The sequence below is a fragment of the Brachyhypopomus gauderio genome, chromosome 10 (assembly GCF_052324685.1).
Source record: "Brachyhypopomus gauderio isolate BG-103 chromosome 10, BGAUD_0.2, whole genome shotgun sequence".
Taxonomy (NCBI): domain Eukaryota; kingdom Metazoa; phylum Chordata; class Actinopteri; order Gymnotiformes; family Hypopomidae; genus Brachyhypopomus; species Brachyhypopomus gauderio.
Genome location: NC_135220.1, coordinates 23,949,263 through 23,968,396, shown reverse-complemented (window position 1 = coordinate 23,968,396; position 19,134 = coordinate 23,949,263). Strand labels below are relative to the sequence as shown.

The 19,134-nt window shown below is 45.2% G+C and overlaps 2 protein-coding genes across 7 annotated transcripts; both read left to right on the top strand.

The window, feature by feature from the left end:
- Positions 1–6,956: 6,956 nt before the first annotated feature.
- Positions 6,957–9,457, top strand: bmp10l (bone morphogenetic protein 10, like). Its single transcript, XM_077020591.1, has 2 exons — positions 6,957–7,482; positions 7,889–9,457. The coding sequence occupies exons 1-2, from the start codon at positions 7,116–7,118 to the stop codon at positions 8,926–8,928; spliced, it is 1,407 nt and encodes a 468-aa protein (XP_076876706.1). The 5' UTR covers positions 6,957–7,115; the 3' UTR covers positions 8,929–9,457.
- A 1,638-nt stretch (positions 9,458–11,095) lies between these two features.
- On the top strand, positions 11,096–18,148 carry smad4a (SMAD family member 4a). Of its 6 annotated transcripts, none has more exons than XM_077020586.1 (12): positions 11,096–11,600; positions 12,350–12,669; positions 13,097–13,271; positions 13,355–13,384; positions 13,487–13,690; positions 13,884–14,009; positions 14,267–14,376; positions 14,454–14,511; positions 14,626–14,809; positions 14,897–15,065; positions 15,150–15,288; positions 15,433–18,148. In XM_077020586.1, exons 2-12 carry the CDS (start codon positions 12,430–12,432, stop codon positions 15,642–15,644), a joined length of 1,647 nt encoding a protein of 548 aa, XP_076876701.1. In that variant the 5' UTR covers positions 11,096–11,600; positions 12,350–12,429; the 3' UTR covers positions 15,645–18,148. The 6 variants fall into 6 exon arrangements, with proteins under 6 accessions (XP_076876701.1, XP_076876704.1, XP_076876700.1 ...); XM_077020585.1 differs by having other exon boundaries at positions 11,098–11,544; XM_077020588.1 differs by having other exon boundaries at positions 11,104–11,544; positions 14,267–14,374; positions 14,461–14,511.
- Positions 18,149–19,134: the final 986 nt, after the last annotated feature.

Below are 19,134 nucleotides of genomic sequence, written 5' to 3'. Positions count from 1 at the left end.
GCCCATTTGGCCTCCTGGACCAAAACTGACCCTCTGTCACAGGGCATTATGGAACACAACAGTTAAACTGCCCACCCAGCACTGATACGACACCTTGCCTAAGTGTCCCTTCACAACACAGAGGTCCCATGGTGACTGAAGCATGGGACAGTGTCACTTCCTGTGGTATGGACTATAAGGCTTCACTCACATCTATGGCGAGATCCATTGTGCCCGAGTTGTGAGTTGTAGGGTCATTTTTGGTGAGTGATGTCACCTTGGTGATTCCTTCTTGGGGAAGCTCATGCTTGGCATGGGAATAGTGCCAGTTGATTCCTGCATGGCAGATTAGCATGCCAGCTGGACCAACAGGTTGTATGGTAATGACAAACTAGGTGGTGAGGAGTTGAAACACTCTACAAGACAATTGTGGATGGAGCAGCATGGTCTGAGTCATTCAGATGCCCAACTGGTTGACGACTTCATCCATGATAATCATGGAACTTCTCCCACAGTCCAAACCAGCAGAAAAAGAAAAACCCCACAACTAGCCACTCTAACATAACACTAGCAGGTGCCACATGGGCACCTAGCAACTTGACATGCATCCGGAGGCTGGCCCAGCCAGCAGAAAGTGCCTTAGCAGTAGGCTGTGCCTGCCCTGGGATATGCCAGCAAATATGCCTCACTTAGCAAAACATGGAGAGCAGAAAATACACACTCAGCTCACTGGAATGCAGGCCCCTTTGATACTCTGTGAACCAGTGTGATTCATTCAGCTACATTGGTAAACCTGTGCACAAACTGCAGGTAGTTCGAAACCAATCCCAGGAAGCTTTGGAGTAGAGGTCTGCGCGGGACTGCTTTTTTAATCCCGCTCCCGCTTGTTTTAGACCCGCTCCCACCCGCTCCCGCCAAAAAATCGCTTGTTTTAATCCCGCACCCGCCCACCACATACACATTTCTGTCGCCCCCGCCCGCAATTCTAATATGAATTGAATTAATTAGATTTAGTACTTGAAATTTTCTTATGTATTTATTAAAACAGCAATATAGCGATTGATCGCGCTGTCCCATTTCTTACCACAGTCCAAACACATCCCGTTAGGTGACGTACACCAACACTTTCTGACATGTATCACAACAAGCCGATTTCCATCTCTATTAATTACAATGGAATATGACTTCCATACATCAGACTTTCCTGTAGTTGGCTTAATTGTGGTGTATTCGCCTGTTTTAATAGAATTTTCCACAGCTGAAACTGGTTGACCGTCTACAGCAGGGGTCGGCAACCTATGGCACGCGTGCCACCATTGGCACACCGAGGCATAGTCACTGGCACGCGACACGCTGGACCAGCATCAGCAAAAATATATATTTTAATATAAATTATTATATTAATGGATTATACTTTCGCGAGTGACCGTAGCGCGCGACTCCGCACGCACACCTCGCGCGAACGGCGGAGGCGTTTAAACTTGGCGATCGATCGCGATATAATACTTTTTGTGTCGATTTACACCTCCCCCCCTCCTCGGTCAACAATTTAAACTTGCCGCCATAGTGGCACACTCATTGACTGGACATGTTAAAGTTGGCACTCCATGTCTCAAAGGTTGCCGACCCCTGGTCTACAGTCTCTGCCATTTCTGTATCAAAATGACAAAATGACGCACACTTCATGTTCACGTGATCAGTTGCTTAGCCAATATTTTGAATTAGTTTATTGCTTACTTACTGAATGATTAGTTGTTTTCGTCCTGTTCCTTATCATTGCGCAAATCATTGCGTTGTTATTATTATAATTTTCTAGACTATTAATTTGCGGGATTTTTCTACATGTATATGTGGTCCCGCTCCCGCATCGCCTGGACTAATTCAACTCCCGCTCCCGCCAATAACAATTAAATTCTGTCCCGCGCCGCAAGATATTCTGTCGGGTCCCAAACTTGGGAGCGTATCACGAAAACGCAGATAACGCATTGATCTTTTGGGATGCCTCCAGGCACTCCTGCCATCAAATGCTTGAACTGCAGTCCAAAGACCATCAGTGTGAACTGCCGTAGCCCTTTGCCTAGCACAAACGCTGTCATCTCTCTGGTGCCTGGAGTAAGTGCCAAAATCCATTCCGTAGATCCTGTGAGCTGATCCAAATCATCACGGATGCAGTATAAGTTGGGCTTTGTAACAGCATTGAGCCACCAACAGCTTGCAGAAGCGCCAGCTGTTTTTCTTTATCTTCACCAGGACCATCTGTGCTGCCTAGGGGCTGTTAGGTGACTTGTTGACTCCTGTGGCTGCTGTCTTCTGCTCCATGACTTCATTCTTAGCCAAGGACGGCCAGTGGGGTCGTGGAAGAACCAGGCTGTGTCGCCGGTGTGGTGCTGTGCTGCTACGTCAGCCTGCGAAAGCTGTTACTGTACCACTATGAAGATGGTGCCATAATGATGCAGATGTTCCCTAAGATAGTATTTAATGTTGTTTGCAGACGCTAGCTAGCAGTTGTATCTGTTAGCATATCTGTTAGCATAATAGTGAAGCGAGCAATAGAAACTATGCCATTGCTATGACATTGTTCATCATGAGAAATGCTTAATTCAAATACTTACTTCATTACTGTACACACAATGCTGAAAGAATGCTATTGTTTGTCAGTACTATAGACCCAGATGTTTATTTATTTTATCAGACAAGGACAGAATGAAGCTACGTAATCTGTTGAGTTTTTTTTTTTTTTTTTGTGAAGTTCATTTATTATTTTTAGCACCTGTGAAAGCGGTATGTATTTTAAAAAAGATAATTGTTCATTTTATGTGTACCCTTTGTAATTGAAAGTTTATTGTAATGTGTAATGTACTGGTTAATGTGTGTACTTTGAATTTATACTAATATGGCTAATAGAAAAATGATACACAGCAATTTTGAACATTTCAAGATCTGTAGGGCTCAGTGTCATAGCTTTGTACTACAGACAGTGAAGATTTCTTTGTAAATCAGAGAAACAGAAGATTATAGAGCTTCGATGTCTAAAAATTTAAACAGTTTCAATCTACTATAACTGGGACATTATAACAGATTTGAATAACATGAGCTTTGACTTTGGAGGTGTGATGCCACCTCTGCTTTTCATTTCCTTCCTCCACTGGATTCTTTGTAAAGGTCCGTTCAGGTGCTGCTCAGTTTCTTCTAACTTAGAAACTGCATCCAACCACCCTGACACAGAAGAAGAACCAGAATCCAGCAGTTGTGCTTTAGGAAAATGCTCTGTATTAATCCTTGTGGGTTTTAAAAAGACTCACCATAGCAACAGGCAGAAATCAGGGAGACAGAACAGAATGGGAAAATAACATCTAGCACATTGGAATGAGGACAATTAGAGATATTTTTGTACCATATTGGAGTCCTAGTACCAATATATTAGTGTAGATTAGTATAGATATTAGTGTAGATTACTAATAATGTCAAAAACATTGCATATTTGTCACTGACTGAATTGGTGCTATAGGTGTAGCCAGACAGATGCAAGAAGCTGTGACGCTGGAAGGAGGTGTGTCGACACGACGAGTGTCGAACAGTGTAACATGAAACGTTTTAATGAACACAAAGAACACGTGAAGCTCCGTGTGGAGGCCAAGCCAGACAACCACGCTCACACAGACACGAAACTTTAGACAAAGACGAGCACAAGACCTTGCGCGAACGCACATTAAATAGGTGATTAACACAAACCCTCGCGATCTCGAGACAAGGCACAGGTGCGACTACGAACACGCTCACAGACAACCCACACCCACGGAAGTACATACATGGACATAACTGCATGCAGACGACATAACGACACGCCCACAGGGAAGGGTCCGGAGCTGTGTCCGTGACTTGTTAATCTGTTCATAAACTCCCAAGCTCTGTGGTTCCTCTAATAACTCCAAGGCCTATATTATCATTGTCTAATATGTACGTAAATGTGTTTCCTCATGTTTATGCACATGTAAACTGCATGGCTGCATACAAAAAAATCCTCTTGATTTACTGGTTTGTTTCGCCATTGTGAATACCAGTGATGTGTTGCAGGATTTGGCTTTTATATTTCAATGTGATGTAACAACATCATTTTTATTTTTATTAGTTAATATGTTTGAGAAATTGGAAACATGCTTGGGAAACTGGATGTTGCCATGGTGTGTTGGCAAAATGTTTTGAAATGTCAAAGCATTGATTAATCTTAGAAATTTCATTTTTGTAGTTTGTCTTGAATCTTGTAACTTTTAAATGTAATATATGTAATGCAATATTTGAGAAAAAGTGAAGTCTGTAAGATGTTTTTTATTAAAACAGAAATTGTCACTCACAAACAAGAATCTGTAGGTGAAGCATCTTGTTCTGTTATCTTGTTTACTTCTAATATGGTGAATTTCTTTAGAGTCCTTTTTGTCATATCTGTCTAAATTGCTGTCAGCTAAGATTGCCCCCAGGTGGAGATAATCTGCTCTTGTCATTGTCATAGAACAGCGTATTGTCCCATGCATTGTCCCTGTAGGGCTGACAGACAGGTGGCTGCCATTTACTGAAGACTTCCTCTGCGCAAATGATCAATGGTACTGCTTCACCATGCCACCGCTCGTCTGGCAGGACACTGCCTGCTGCCACCGACTATACTAACTGCTCTAACACTCTGCAGAGGGAAAATTGTTCATTTCTCCTTTGCCACTTTAAAAGACAGGGCGGCATGTAGGGAGGAACCGCCATGAAGTAAAAGGAAAGAAAAGTAATGAAAAAATAAACTTTTGAAGAGTCTGCTTTTACTTAGTTTTTAAGGAACATGGATATGTCTTGGGCTATATTTATTATCCACCTCTGAAATTCAATCACATCTGACTTTTATCCTTTTTTCCTGCTAATGCTGAGATAAACATGTAGTTGAGGGATATGCTGTGGCCGATTAGTTATGTGACTCTCTGCTTTAGTTACTATGTGGTATTTAATTGTTCGCATATAAGAAGTAAATATGAACTAATGCTGTGGTCTGGCCTTCTGGTGTCATTTCACACCTTAATAAACCTGTGCTGAACATATTTAAGTGTATATCTTGTTCAATTTACGTACAGTGCGTATAGAGTGGTCTACAGTTTTCTAAAAAAAAAAACAGCGGTACACACTGGATTCAGCAAGCCCAAGCTACTTTACTCTGATAAATTCCAACAGCTTTAATCATGTGGTTGCTTAGATCAAACAGCAACAATTACCTGATGGTAAAAGTGTACATTTGCTGTGAGTGAAGAATCTGCCGAGTCTGCATGTCAAATTTTTCTATGGCTGACAAATTGACAATATAATAACAGCGGTCGTGCAGGTGCAGAATGAACCGGCAGTGTGGTTAATAGCATGGTTGTGTTCCTGTGAGGAAAAAAAACGAAACAAATGGCAGGCATGTCAGAATGTATTTTTGTTTGTTGACATTCAAATCATCACCTTATCTGCGCCTGAACCGTGATTTTCAGCGCGCGGTGGTTTGTAGTCTTGGAGTGGGGTCTTTGAATGGCTCTTCGCGTTGACTGCAGGACCTCCTGCCCCGTCAGGCTCAGCAAAAAATTGGGATATATAATGAGGCCAACGTATCATTCCAACCATAACTGATCACAAAAAAATATATACTCCCATCCTGTTACGTTCCCAATATAAAATTTCATTGGTTAAAGTTCTCATTTTGTATATATGTAACTTGTTAAATGCAAAGCCAAACGCAGGCTACAGAATAACAAAAAAAGTACATGACGCATATGAAGTGCCGTGTTCATTGCTTGAACCAGAATTCACAGATAATAGGAGACTATTGTTAGCGAAGGAGAGGGTGAGGATGTGAACGCACCATCTTCTTCCTCGGCGTCCTCTCAATTTTTTCAGATGAATCTGTCATTATCACAGTACACAGTCGGAAAAATAGGGATTTAGAATGGGAATCTTTCTCCCAAGTTTCTACTTTATTTATTCTGACGCTCCAGTGCTCTTGCTGCTCAGAGCTACTGTCATTCTTTGCGGATAAGTGATTGTGTGATGTGCCACTATAGTGCTGTCAGCAGAGGTTCTGAAGTTTGCTGCTGTTGCTTGTTTTCCGGTATCCGGTTTCTGCGTGCCTCGTGATTGCTTTTACATTTTTCATTATTCTGTTTGCAAACTTTTTTTTTTTTTGTTTGTGTTGTGTGTTATGAAGTAGTCGGACATCACTGTCTACTTAACCAAAACAAAGAAAGGTACCAAGAAAGGTACTGAATAGAATTTAATGTGTAAGTCTTGTAATACTCCAGCCATATTCACATCCGCTCATTTGAATAATGATGATGAGGTGATGAATAGCACACAGTAAGAACATCTATTCAAACATTTTTAGAGTCATACGCTGTACAAAGTACATGCACGCATAATTATGCTCTGTATTGCCAACCAATGTTCTGCCCCCTTGTGGACATTCTGAAGCACAGCCACAAGAAATTACATAATGTATGCCTCTTTACATATCAGTCCCAAGGCTCTACAATAGAAATCAAGGGGCAGCTAACTCTATTGATATGGATATAAGACAAATCTCAACACCACATAAATGTATTTTATGATTGACAATATGGAAGACAGAGAGAGAAACCCATGTGAATCTCAACTAAATGGTTTGTTAGCTGGTCCTTTTCTGGTGGGATCTCAATGAACTGAAAGTCACAGAGCAAGGCATGCATGGAAAGAAGATACAGGATGAATGGTATACTCCATGGCTGTCACCAGGCACACGACAAGAGGGCCAGGGACTAGCCGAGTGGCAACATCTCCAGACTTGTCAGCACAACGAGGTTGACAGCATAGTCCTGCCCTCTGTGCTGGATCACAAGATCAACAAGGACATGGCAGTTTGTTCCTCTCACACCCATACCCTCTACCCTACCACCACCCCCACATCAATCACCCACACCCCCCTCCCTCCCCCCACACACCTCACCACCACACTCGCATCAATCTGCCTGCCCCAAGGGTGAGAAATCGAGGGGCACTTTCACACGACTACCACAGGCGCCTGGAGTCCAGTACTGTTTAGTTCTATCTCCACAATCCTCCTTCATACGTTGGCCGAGAAGGTTTGATCTCAACCGATGGCTGTTGTAGAACTGTCCACACTTGGTTACGTTCGGACCATAATCCTCTGTATCTTGCTGCAGCCGCGCCGAGGTCAGGCGAGTCCGATTCCATCCCTCCAGGAGTCCTCGTCATTTTCCAGAGCGGTCGGTGCAATGGATTTGTCTACGCTGAAGCAGGAGGATCACAGGGATGTCCAGGCCTTGCTGGGACACTTCCTCTACATGTTGAATTTGACTGACCAAGGGCTACAGACACGGCCTCGCACACACGCTGAGCCACCAGAATACATGCTAGAATTGTACAACCAGTACGGCAACCAGTACGCCAACGACCGCACCAACATGCCCGCAGCCAATATTGCACGCAGCTTCAAGAACGAAGGTATTAACATTTCTCCATTGTGTTTATGTGACATCACCATTTGTCTTTTCCGTGCACTTCATGTTGATGGTTTGATGATTATTTTCAAATCTCTTTACACCACATGGTATAAAAAGACACTGTATGATTTGGAATAAATGGGTCAACTAATGCAACATATATAATCTAGTAACATTATAAGATTGTTAAATGTTTTAGGAGGTATTTATTTGACAAAACCACTTTATAAGTAATAACTGAATATTTAATTAAACATTAAAGGCCATACATTTTTTCTGTCACAACTGCATGCAGCACTATCTCTAGGTGAACAGATCATGATTTAGCATAGTTGAACTCTAGCCTAATTAGACATACATCATATTCTAATTTATCTCATATAGAATTGTTGATATTTGATTTACAGACTCATCCCCCCCCAGTGTGACAAGCAGAGGTGTAAGGACACATCCCCTCATGTTCAACGTCTCTGTCCCTGACCGTGAACACATTGTGGCCGCTGAGATCCGCCTCTACCTGCTGGTCCATCGGGATCCTCATCACCACAACGGCGTGGACTGGAAAATGACCATTTTTGAGATTCTAGGTGAAGACGGTTCTCCACCGTGGCAGAGATCTGAGGGTGTGGAGGGCGAGAGTGGCGAGAATAATCTGGTTGGAATGCAGGAGCTGGTGGGGAGACACGGCCACAGCAGAGAGAGCAGGTGGGAGGTGTTCGATGTGACGGATGTCGTTCGGCGCTGGAGGAAGTCGAAGACCACAAGCCACTGGCTACAGCTGCATGTCGAGAACGTGAATAGTGCCGCTACCGAGAGTCAGCTGCCAGATGAAGAAGAACAAAGTGGGTTGATTTTAACCAGCCTGGACATTGACAGGAACCCAAAAGGAAAGCACGAACCGGTGCTAATTGTGTTTTCCGATAAAGAGAGTGATAATCGCCGTGAAAATCACAAGGACATGCCAGGGCGGGTAATCGCAGGAGGGAATATTGGCCTGCAAAATATCAATGGACTCGAAGAAGTTGAAAGCGAAGACGGCGAGAAACAACAGAACGAGCACCTTCTAATGCAAACGCGTTCCAATATACTCTACGATAACGCCCCCAGAACCCGCCGCAATGCCAAAGAAGACCACTGCAAGAGGACTTCTCTCTATGTGGATTTTAAGGACATTGGCTGGGACTCGTGGATCTTGGCCCCAGCAGGTTTTGAAGCGTACATGTGTCATGGATCATGCAGTTACCCACTAACCTCACAACACAAACCCACCCAGCATGCTATAATCCAGACGCTGGTCAATCTGAAAAGCCCCAAGAAGGTCTCACAAGCCTGCTGTGTGCCAACCAAACTGGACCCAATCTCTCTCCTGTATGAAAATGAGAACGGCCACGTTATTTTCCAGCAGAGATATGAGGGTATGGTGGTAGCAGAATGTGGTTGTACATAGTTAGAACTGAAGAGGCATGAAAGATAACAACAAACTCTCCTGAATCAGCCACTGTGAAAAAGGACAAGATTAAGTGAACGAGATGTATTAACAGGTCATCGCACCGTGATAATTAACACTGCATTTGTGTGATAATTAACGAATGATCTAGCAACTCTACATAGAAATGATAAAAAAACACTGTTAGTAGGACAGTAGCCTGCTGCTGTATAAATATCCCAGGACACCAACCTGTCATGACATGAACAGAATGCTAACCGGAGATCATTCAACAAAAGAGGTGGTCATTTGGATTTTATTAAGTACATGCAATGAAGAAAAAAATCCCTCAGTAAAAAAAAAACCTCAAGATACCAGCATCCTTCAAATACAGTGATTACCAGCTAGATTCCATCTTAAGCTCGGGCCCAATGTTCTGACCATGCTGCATGCTTCTGACCATAAATGTACATCGTAATAAGCACTTAGGGAGTTTTTATCATGGGTCCTTCTGGATTGACAGCTTGATTAAAACACACCTGGAAACCCAGATTGAAATAACCACTTTATTACTCAAATTACCAAGAACACGATGAAGTGTTTTCATCTGGAGTTATAGAATTATTAACCTCCAAGTTCACGCATACCTATAACAAAATTTCTTGAGCTGCCTTATGGGAAAAAAACTTCATGGATCATCAAGAAATGATCAAACAACTAAACAAATTGGTTGTCTTTGGTATCTTGAGAGTTAAAGTTCCATTGCATTCTACCTAATTTTATTATTTCTCTTGCTGTTAGAAATGATCTGCAAGTGAGATTGAAAACCTGACGCGGTTTCACAAAAAGTGCACCTGCACGACGCAGAGAATAAAAACGAAACGATGCTCTCGTATTTCCCCGCTTCCTGTGATTGGGCGTAAAATGCCCGGGATCGCCGTGGTTACTAATCGCCGCATGCCAGACGAGCCTCTGTCGCACTCTCTTCCACACAGCCGTGATAAGGAGGTGTCAGAGCTGGGAAGCTTGCAGGCCATCACTCAGGATGAGACCTCATTCCAAGTGGGGTTCCGCGGGGGGGAGCCGACAGATTCCTGAGCTCCCGTGGTCAGTTCGCTGACGTTCCCGCTTCCCTTCATCGACGTCCTACAAATGCCCTGCCTTACTCTCCCTTTCTCCAGTTATCCCACTCCACGTGTTCAATGTGCTAGAGCTGACACTCACGAATAAGGCATTTAATAAGGTGCTGTAGTGTGGATGACCTAATGTTCTGACCCCTTCTTTTTAGTTATGAGTCTAAAGTATGTTAAAGGTTTGTTAAAGATTGTTGGAACGAATACAGGCCTACATAGGAAATCTTTCTTTAAATATCAAATAAACGCATTTCTCCTCGAACTAATAACTATCATGAACTTTATGCCTTTCCCATAGTATTATGTTGATAACCCTTAATCCTAAATTCACTAAATGTTTGATGCTCTTAAGCTGATGTGTGATATCAGCGAAACCAGCCCTGGAAATATGGAGAAAGGTTCAGCTTCATTCTGAGAAATAAAAACACAGGCATGATCTGTGGTTTTATGTAGTCAGTCCTTTCTCTCCTGTTATAATCCCTATCCTTTAGATTCAGACCACTCAGTTTCAATTGAACATGGCGAATTCGACGAATGAGCCCTTGCGGAATTACTTTACCAAACATTAATTGGCCTGCTGCTACGCAGAACGTGTCCACCCATGTAATAAAACGATTTAAGATAGGCTATCTCGAACGCTGAGGTTACATAGCAGTTTCGAAATGATTTTCCAATATGAATATTTTAATACAAATGCCTGAGTTTAAATATAAACCACCATTCAAGCAAACATCTATGCGATTACACTATGTCTACGAAATCTGAATGACACCAATACAACGCTAATGTTTTTTTAAACGCAAATGTTTATATGTTTTTTTCTTCAGGACTACGGTGGCATCACTTACTTCAGGGTGCAGTAGACTAAGTAGCTACAGTTATGTTCAAAGAGGTCACGGGACAGGTGGTCTTATAAAGTTAATAACGAGCACCGAGCGCGTCGACAGACATTGCGCGCGGACCGCGGGATCGTCGCGTTGCAGGCGCGTTCTCGTCAACGGCACACGGGCGCCCCCCAGTGGCCGTCGGCTGCCTTTACTCTCGCAGCCCCGTAGTTGTGTGTCGTCTTCGCTTCCATCTGGGTAGCTTCGTGCCCATGCGCGACTCGCCATATTGCTAGCTACGAAATCAAAGCAGTCTATGGGCGTAAGATGGTGCATCAGGACTAAAAAATTGTTTATTTTTGTTCAGCCTACTACTTATTTACACATTTGTGTTAAATGGTTATTTTGAATGTTTTGGTAGTTACTTTCTCTGTAGTTTTGACACACGTAGGGTCTCTGATATCTCCGCGTTACGGTCTAGCAACAGATACTCCGGTTGGAAGTTGGAACTCGGATGAAAAAAACCAGAAAGCGCATCGTTAGCTTAGCTTAGCCTAGCTTAGCATAGTTAAGTCTGTTGGTTTTAACGGGCTAACGCGAACTGGAGTGAACACAGCTATCAAGATACCACGTCTGCCTAGCCGCTCACCTAACTTGTTCGCCCAACAGTGAATCGTGAGGTATCGTTTCTGTACTTCGGGCACTGCGCTGTCTACGCTGCGGAGTCTGTACAAATGTCAGTGGTGATAACTTTATAGCTAGCGGCCAGCTCGCGTTAGCCGAGTGGTCGATGTTTGGTCGCTAGCTACACAGCCCAGAGTTTCCGTAGTTGGTAGCTAGTTAACCGTAGCCGATGCGTAGCTAACTAACCTACATTGGTCGCACATAACTAAACTAGACTAAATTAAACTATGTTCGCTTGCTGGATGTCAAAGCCAGCAACTAGCTAGCCGGGTAAGTTGTGTAAATATAGTTAAATAATGTTCTAGCTACTGTAAGACGACCACGGAGTCCGCTGGTAGTTGTGAGAGTGTGTTTGGTTTTCAATGTACTTTGCCTCGCTTGGCTTTACAAAACCACACTAGTATAAAAAGTGTTTTAGTACTTATAATTTTAAGTCTAAAGACACGGAACATTCGCTTTTTTGTGAAGTTGTGAGGACGTTTAACACGTCCTACCTACTTAAACGACAAGTTCAGTTTACGGTGTATTAATAATATTACATGTACTGATGTATAATTATCTACGAAAGTCAATTTGACGTTCATAAATGTTAAAAGTGACTGGCGACTCCGCATGTAACGCCGTGAGCGCCTCGAGTGGCTATTTAGTTTCACAAAAATATGCATTATTATTGCATTAATATGCGCTAGTATTTATCTTTTAAGGTGCAAGGTAAATCTCGATAACGGTAAGTTTGTTAATTGCAGCTAGTTGACGTCGAAGTTAAAGAGATTGCTGACTTGCATTCTGTTATGTTTTTAGTTCAGGTGAATGGACAGACCAAATCCCTGTGTGTGATCATCTGCTGAGACGTGAAGGTGGGAGACGAGAGCTTGGCCAGTATGTCGGTCACGAACACACCGACCAGTAACGACGCCTGCCTCAGCATAGTGCACAGTCTGATGTGTCACAGGCAAGGCGGTGAGAGTGAGACCTTCGCCAAACGGGCCATTGAAAGCCTGGTTAAAAAACTCAAAGAGAAAAAAGATGAGCTCGACTCCCTCATCACCGCTATCACCACAAACGGGGCCCATCCCAGCAAGTGCGTCACCATCCAGCGGACTCTGGACGGCCGCCTTCAGGTATGGTGGAGTTCGGCATGGCAAACACAGGTCTGCAGAAGAGCATGACTGTACTAAGTATTGTATAGCTAATTTGTTTTGGAGACAGGTTAATTAAATTTAATTACCTGGCCAGTAAAGGTTTCCCTTTGCTTGTATTTTTTTATTTACCCATATCCATTTGTTTTAATTGTACACCTTTATTTTATGGGTGTACTTCCTCTTGGTATGGGTTACAGGTGGCTTTAGACATTTCGTTTTCATGTTCCTCCCTATGATGTAAGTCCACCTGATAGCATTTTGAACGAACTGAAATGGTAGAAATTTAACAATTTCAATTGGGTGTGACAGTCACGACATCAGGGCTTACAGAATTTGAGCGTATCCATCCATGGGTCATTGGTCAGGCTGAATCTCTCTCCTCCCCCATATCCTGTTTTTCATTCAGGTGGCTGGACGAAAGGGCTTCCCACACGTGATCTATGCGCGACTGTGGCGTTGGCCGGACCTGCACAAAAACGAGCTGAAACATGTCAAATACTGCCAGTTTGCCTTTGACCTGAAGTGTGACAGCGTCTGCGTTAACCCTTACCATTACGAGCGGGTGGTGTCCCCAGGGATAGGTCAGTCAGGTTTCACGGTTTAACCATGTGACCTTATTTGTCTCGTCTCTACATGTTTCCACAATTTTTTTTTCTTTCGGCAGACCTGTCCGGACTCACGCTGTCAAGTTCTGGTGAGCAGGATATTTACTGTTTGCTACACATCTTAGCTGCCCAGTTTAACTTTATAGGTTTCATGGCAGGTCAGTACTAATCTAGATTTATTTCTAATCTAGGTCCACCTGGTCTCATGGTCAAAGATGAGTATGACTACGATTGCCCATCATCTTTACCCAGTGCTGAGGGCCACATCCAGACTATCCAGCACCCACCGTCCAGACCTGTGGCCCAGGAGGCCTTCAGCAGCCCTGCCCTGCTCCCGCCACCGGAGGGCAGTAGCTCAGCTTCTGCATTCTCCAGCATTGCGGTGGGATCTACAAGTGAGACCTCGAAAATGTCCTCCGAGAGGCCTTCATTTTGGTCTTTCATGTCAGTCAGGTCATGCTGAAAAGCTTTCTCATGAAGAGAGGTGGTGTTATTGATGTTAATGATTCGTGGGTGGGTGCGTGCGTGTGTGTGTGTGCGTGCGTGCATGCATTCCCAACCCTGAACGTCTCCCCTCTGTCTTCTCAGCTCATACCAGTAGTCTTCTCTCAGGGAGCCATAGCGGTGAGGGTCTGCTACAGATTGCAGCAGACACAGGGCAGGGCACACAGCAGAATGGCTTCTCTCCCGGCCAGCCCTCCACTTACCACCACAGTAAGCTTGCGTTCCACCTGCTGCCCCCTCGCCGGGGCGTCCTTGCTCTCGGAGCTGGAGAGCTTTTCAGCATCGCCTAAACCCCCCCCACCCTTCTACCTCCCCACCACTCTTCCCCCCCCCTCCTTCCTTCCACTTCTTTGCGGATAAAAAAAATCCGAACGATCGTTGCCGCAGGGAACGCAGAAATGAGGAAAGATGGGCGTGGTCTGTTGCGCTGAAGGCCCCGTGTTTTTGTTTTGTCTCCGCCCGTTTAGACGCCACGCCCACCTGGACTAGGAGCGGCAGTTTTACGGCCGGAGTGCCTCACCATCAGAACGGCCACCTCCAACACCATCCGCCGATGCACCACCCAGCGCACTACTGTGAGTCGGGCTTTCTAATAGCAGCACATGGCAGCTGAGATCTAGTCTTGCTTTATCTCAGTCATTTGTGTTTCCTGGTCCCTCAGGGTCTGCGCATAACGACATGGCCTTCCAGCCGCCCATCTCCAACCACCCAGGTAAGGATCGGCCGGCCTCGCTCTCTTTTTGTCCAGGTTTCAGTTCCACATGGTCACCGTAAAGCGAGACGTGCACCTCCGGTCCATCGCTGAAACGTGCGCGTTCTCTCGCAGCTCCAGAGTACTGGTGCTCCATTGCCTACTTCGAGATGGACGTGCAAGTTGGGGAAACCTTCAAGGTCCCCTCGAACTGCCCCGTGGTGACCGTGGACGGATACGTGGACCCGTCCGGTGGCGACCGCTTCTGCCTGGGCCAGCTGAGCAACGTCCACCGGACTGACGCCATCGAGAGAGCTAGGTGAGGTTGGGAGGCGTGGTTCCCCCCCCCCCCCTCAAGGCTGGAAGGGGAGGGCCTGAGCGCTCACCCTGTCGCCCCTTTCCACAGGCTGCACATCGGGAAAGGCGTGCAGCTGGAGTGCAGAGGCGAGGGTGATGTGTGGGTGCGTTGCCTCAGCGACCACGCCGTCTTCGTGCAGAGCTACTACCTGGACCGGGAGGCGGGCCGCGCCCCCGGCGACGCAGTGCACAAGATCTACCCCAGCGCGTACATCAAGGTGAGGCTGACGTTCAGGTGTTTGCGGGCGGGGCCCCCACTGCACGCGGCGCCTGGCTCACCCGCCCGCTTTCGTCCGCCGCAGGTGTTCGACCTGAGACAGTGTCACCGGCAGATGCAGCAACAGGCAGCGACGGCACAGGCGGCCGCAGCCGCGCAGGCGGCCGCCGTCGCCGGTAACATCCCGGGGCCCGGCTCGGTGGGGGGCATCGCGCCCGCAATCAGTGAGTATGCCACCCCCCCCCCCGTCCTCCAACACGTACCTCCTCCAGCGCGCATACCTCTAATCTCTGCTTGTGGATGCGTGCGAGAAAGCAAGCGATCTCGTCTTGACCCGTGCCAACTCTGTTGCGCACCCCCCCCCCCAGGTCTGTCGGCGGCCGCCGGCATCGGCGTGGACGACCTGCGTCGTCTGTGCATCCTGCGAATGAGCTTCGTGAAGGGCTGGGGGCCCGACTACCCCAGGCAGAGCATCAAGGAGACGCCATGCTGGATCGAGATCCACCTGCACAGAGCGCTGCAGCTCCTGGACGAGGTGCTGCACACCATGCCCATCGCTGACCCCCAGCCGCTGGATTGAGGGGGCAAGTCTCCTGCCCCCCCTCTTACAACATCCAGGCACTGAACTGAGAGCACGTGTTTGTCCTTTCGTGTGTTTTTTTTTTTCTTCCCCCGTTTCAAATCTTCACCCAGTCCAGCGCATTCACAGTTTAATGCGACGGATGTAGGTGTACAGAGCTCAGCAGTATCACCCTGTGAAACCTCAAAGGTGAGGTGAAAGTGGCCGCCCTCGTTAAGACCCACGCTTAATCGTAGGAGGTCGCTGGCTTCATATAGTTTCCCCCCTATTTGAGGTTCCTACATTATTATTGACGTGTGGGAAGGAGCCTAAAACAACATGGCAAACACCGAGCCTGAAACGTGGTGTGATGCAGCAGTTTGTGGTTTAAACGTTTATTCAAGTCTTCACGCGCAGACGTTTTGCCTAATTATGACTCTAAGCGGTGCCGTTTCTGTCCGCTGGTTCTTCTGAATGTTCGTTCAGGTGGTCACACTCCGTGGTGTGGAACTTTGTTTTTTATTCCCCCTCTAGTATTCAGGGACAAGTTTAAGCCATCAGATGATAATCAGTTCTTTTCAGGCAAGTATTTTATGAATTATAATAATGACATTAGTCAGCCATAAAGTTACTGATCTGCGTATTACTATAATCACCTGTGCTGGAACTAGGCCTGTGATGGTCATGTATTTTAAAGCCATCTGCAGTTTCAGACTGTATATGGCTGTAATTTTTGAAGTCCTGTTTTGCCGAAGTCTGCACAAATGGTTTAAACGTTTGCTCAGTAGGAACGAGTTACAAACCAGGCAAGCCTCTAGCTCATCTCACAAATCATGTAGCATTTAAATTTTGGACCAGGTGACAGACTTTAAATGGTTTCTGCATCATTGGCTAGTGCTGGATGCATAAACTGACAAACTCCTTGTGCAGGGATAAGGAAAGGGCTTGATTTGATGAGGAATCTTCATGACTCATCTTTAAGATGTACAGTGCTTACGGCAAGGCAAGTTCAACCTCAGCTGGATAGGCAATAAAGAAAAACCTTCAAAATAGTTTTTCTTGTAGTTAAATGCAATTCCCTCTTATTCTAGCACTTTATCAACACCCCATCTCCATCTTTTTACATGGTGATGAAATCAGCCTATTGGTGTTAGTGTAACCAGGCCTTACCTCTGACGAGAGACCTGGAGATGTGGCGCAGACGCATTAACACTTTGCCGCCTTCATCTCCAGCTGTTCTCCCTCCATACATGTTTGTTAAAAATGTCTTACCCAAAATGTACTGTGTAACTGCACTTCTAAGGGCCCGTGTTGCTTCCCCAGTCTCGTATGAACTTGATTCCTTTGAGGAAGACTACAAAGATATCGCAATAAGGGGAAACGGTCAGTTTCATAGCGTAACTTCATTCTCTGGCACTGTAGGAAGTTCAGGGTTCTCGACGAAAGATGAAATAAATTCCACTTATGTACCGATGAGGTTTGAACGGGAGCACGGGCACTTGTTTCTGTGAACACTGAAAGCCATATGAAAATATAGGGAGAAGAACATCGGTATTACCCAGAACTCGTGGCAGTGTTCTCCTGCTTTAGCTACACGCTGACTGAGGAATCGGACGCTAAGTGTTTAGACAATCCTTTCAGCAGGGTCTGTGCTCGAGCACGGATCACCGCCGACTTGCTTTCCTCTTTGCTACTTTTATTATACGCAGTCTGAAAAATCAGAACTGTTTTATGGGTAGTAAATTAAATTTAAATAGCAACACACGAACTTGATCTTTGTTCTTTCTGATAGATCAGTTTTAACAATTAATGAACAGCCTCAAATATTTCAATTGAGTCATGTCTGTTTTTTGGGGATCATTACATATTCATTAAACTCCCCAGTATCATACTTTCTGCGCTTTACTGATACTAAAATGTCCCGAGCCCAGGGGTGCGCCAGTAAATGAGGCTCGACTAACATGCGGTTAAGGCACCTCAACTGAGGTTAAAATAACATGCTTAAGAATTGTCTTTGGCTACTTTTCAAAAGACTACCGTACTGATAGTTGTGATTATCACAGTCCGGGTGTTTTAAAACAAGTCTGCACAAGCGCAATAAACATTTGGTGAGATGAAGCTGTTTGCTTTTTGATAATCCACATTGATGGGGACATTGATGGCAAGTTGTTTTCAACAAGAAAAAGGTTTATTAATTGAAAGACAAGCCACAAGTAAGTAAACAACACTAATAAGCTAGCCTGAGCTCAAGTCTGAAATATTCAGAAAAAACAAACTACATGTGTCTTGGATATTTCCTATCTTTTCCTCAGAATGACACACTAAATGTTAATATATGCCTTTATAAATATAAAAGTTCCCCAGTTTTGTTATCCTTCATGTAAAATACACAATACAAATCACTCTACACATATTGGTTAGCTCTCACCAGTTTTTCAGAGAATATAATTTACTAAGAGAAATTGAAACACACAAAAAAGAAAAGGGGAGAAAAGGGTCATACATACTGTATATGTAGAGTACAATACATCGTCCAAAAAGGGAGGGGGGAGGGGGGAGGGGGGGGGAGAAGAACCACAATGTACACTTTCAACCATATCTGTCATTAAACCGCTTAACGAAAGAGGGCAAATAAATAACCTTGCGTTTTATTTCGATATTTACAACTAAGACTGCTTTTCCGAGCAGACCTTGCCTCAAGCCGCTCGGAAGTACCACAATGCTTGTGCTTGCATTAGGACGCGCTACAACAGGCCACGACTCACTAAGTAAACTGTCAAATGGCACTTTAAAAATATCCCAAAAGCATAAAAAAAATCTCCAGAACATACAGAAACAAAACAAGCACTTCACTCTACGTACAATAGAAAGAGGGAGGGAAGAAAAAAAAACAACAGCGTGATGACTATGGTAGTGCAGCGTTCCGATTGGTGAAATCCCAATACAGTTCTACTTACGTCATAACTTCCTATGTTAAAAGATCCGTACAAAAACCCCACAGTTATCAGTCACCGCAACGGAGAGGTGAAGCCGCGTGCCTGTCGGCGTACGTGCATATCTGTGGCAGGTGGGAGTCGAAGGGACGGCTCCTCGAGGGTGGCGGGGAAACCTGAACCGCGGCTAAGGGTGGACCTCGCTTGGAGCGGCCCGCCGAGACCTGACGGGCAGCCGCCCGCTCCGCTCGTCACGGTACTGCAGGGGCGGCCGATCAGTCCGTCATCGAGAGTCCTCTGGTGCTGGAGGTCTTGGTGAAATCAAAAGGCACTGAAGTCTCTGGTCAGTGAAGCTGCCTGGCTAAAGAGATGCTTCTCTCTCTCTCCTGTTTGCAGTAGCTCAGGGGTTTGATATGTTAATATGTCGTGTTGTATTCCATTCACTGCTTTGCACCGATATGCACCATTCTTTGTTGACAGAAAAGATAATTTAGGATTCAGACCAAAGCTAGCAAGTGTTCAGTAATACATAAAATAAGATAGGCCAGCTGGGGTCATAAGTAAAAATTAAGTGTCCA

What these genes read in the sequence shown, in the direction of transcription:
- bmp10l (XM_077020591.1), top strand. Translation starts at nt 7,116, where the DNA reads ATGGCTGTTGTAGAACTGTCCACACTTGGTTACGTTCGGACCATAATC. An exon ending in ACGCAGCTTCAAGAACGAAG is followed by an intron (nt 7,483 to 7,888) that starts GTATTAACATTT and finishes TTTGATTTACAG; the next exon opens with ACTCATCCCCCCCCAGTGTG.
- smad4a (XM_077020586.1), top strand. Translation starts at nt 12,430, where the DNA reads ATGTCGGTCACGAACACACCGACCAGTAACGACGCCTGCCTCAGCATA. An exon ending in GGTGGTGTCCCCAGGGATAG is followed by an intron (nt 13,272 to 13,354) that starts GTCAGTCAGGTT and finishes TTCTTTCGGCAG; the next exon opens with ACCTGTCCGGACTCACGCTG. An exon ending in ACCCCAGCGCGTACATCAAG is followed by an intron (nt 15,066 to 15,149) that starts GTGAGGCTGACG and finishes CGTCCGCCGCAG; the next exon opens with GTGTTCGACCTGAGACAGTG.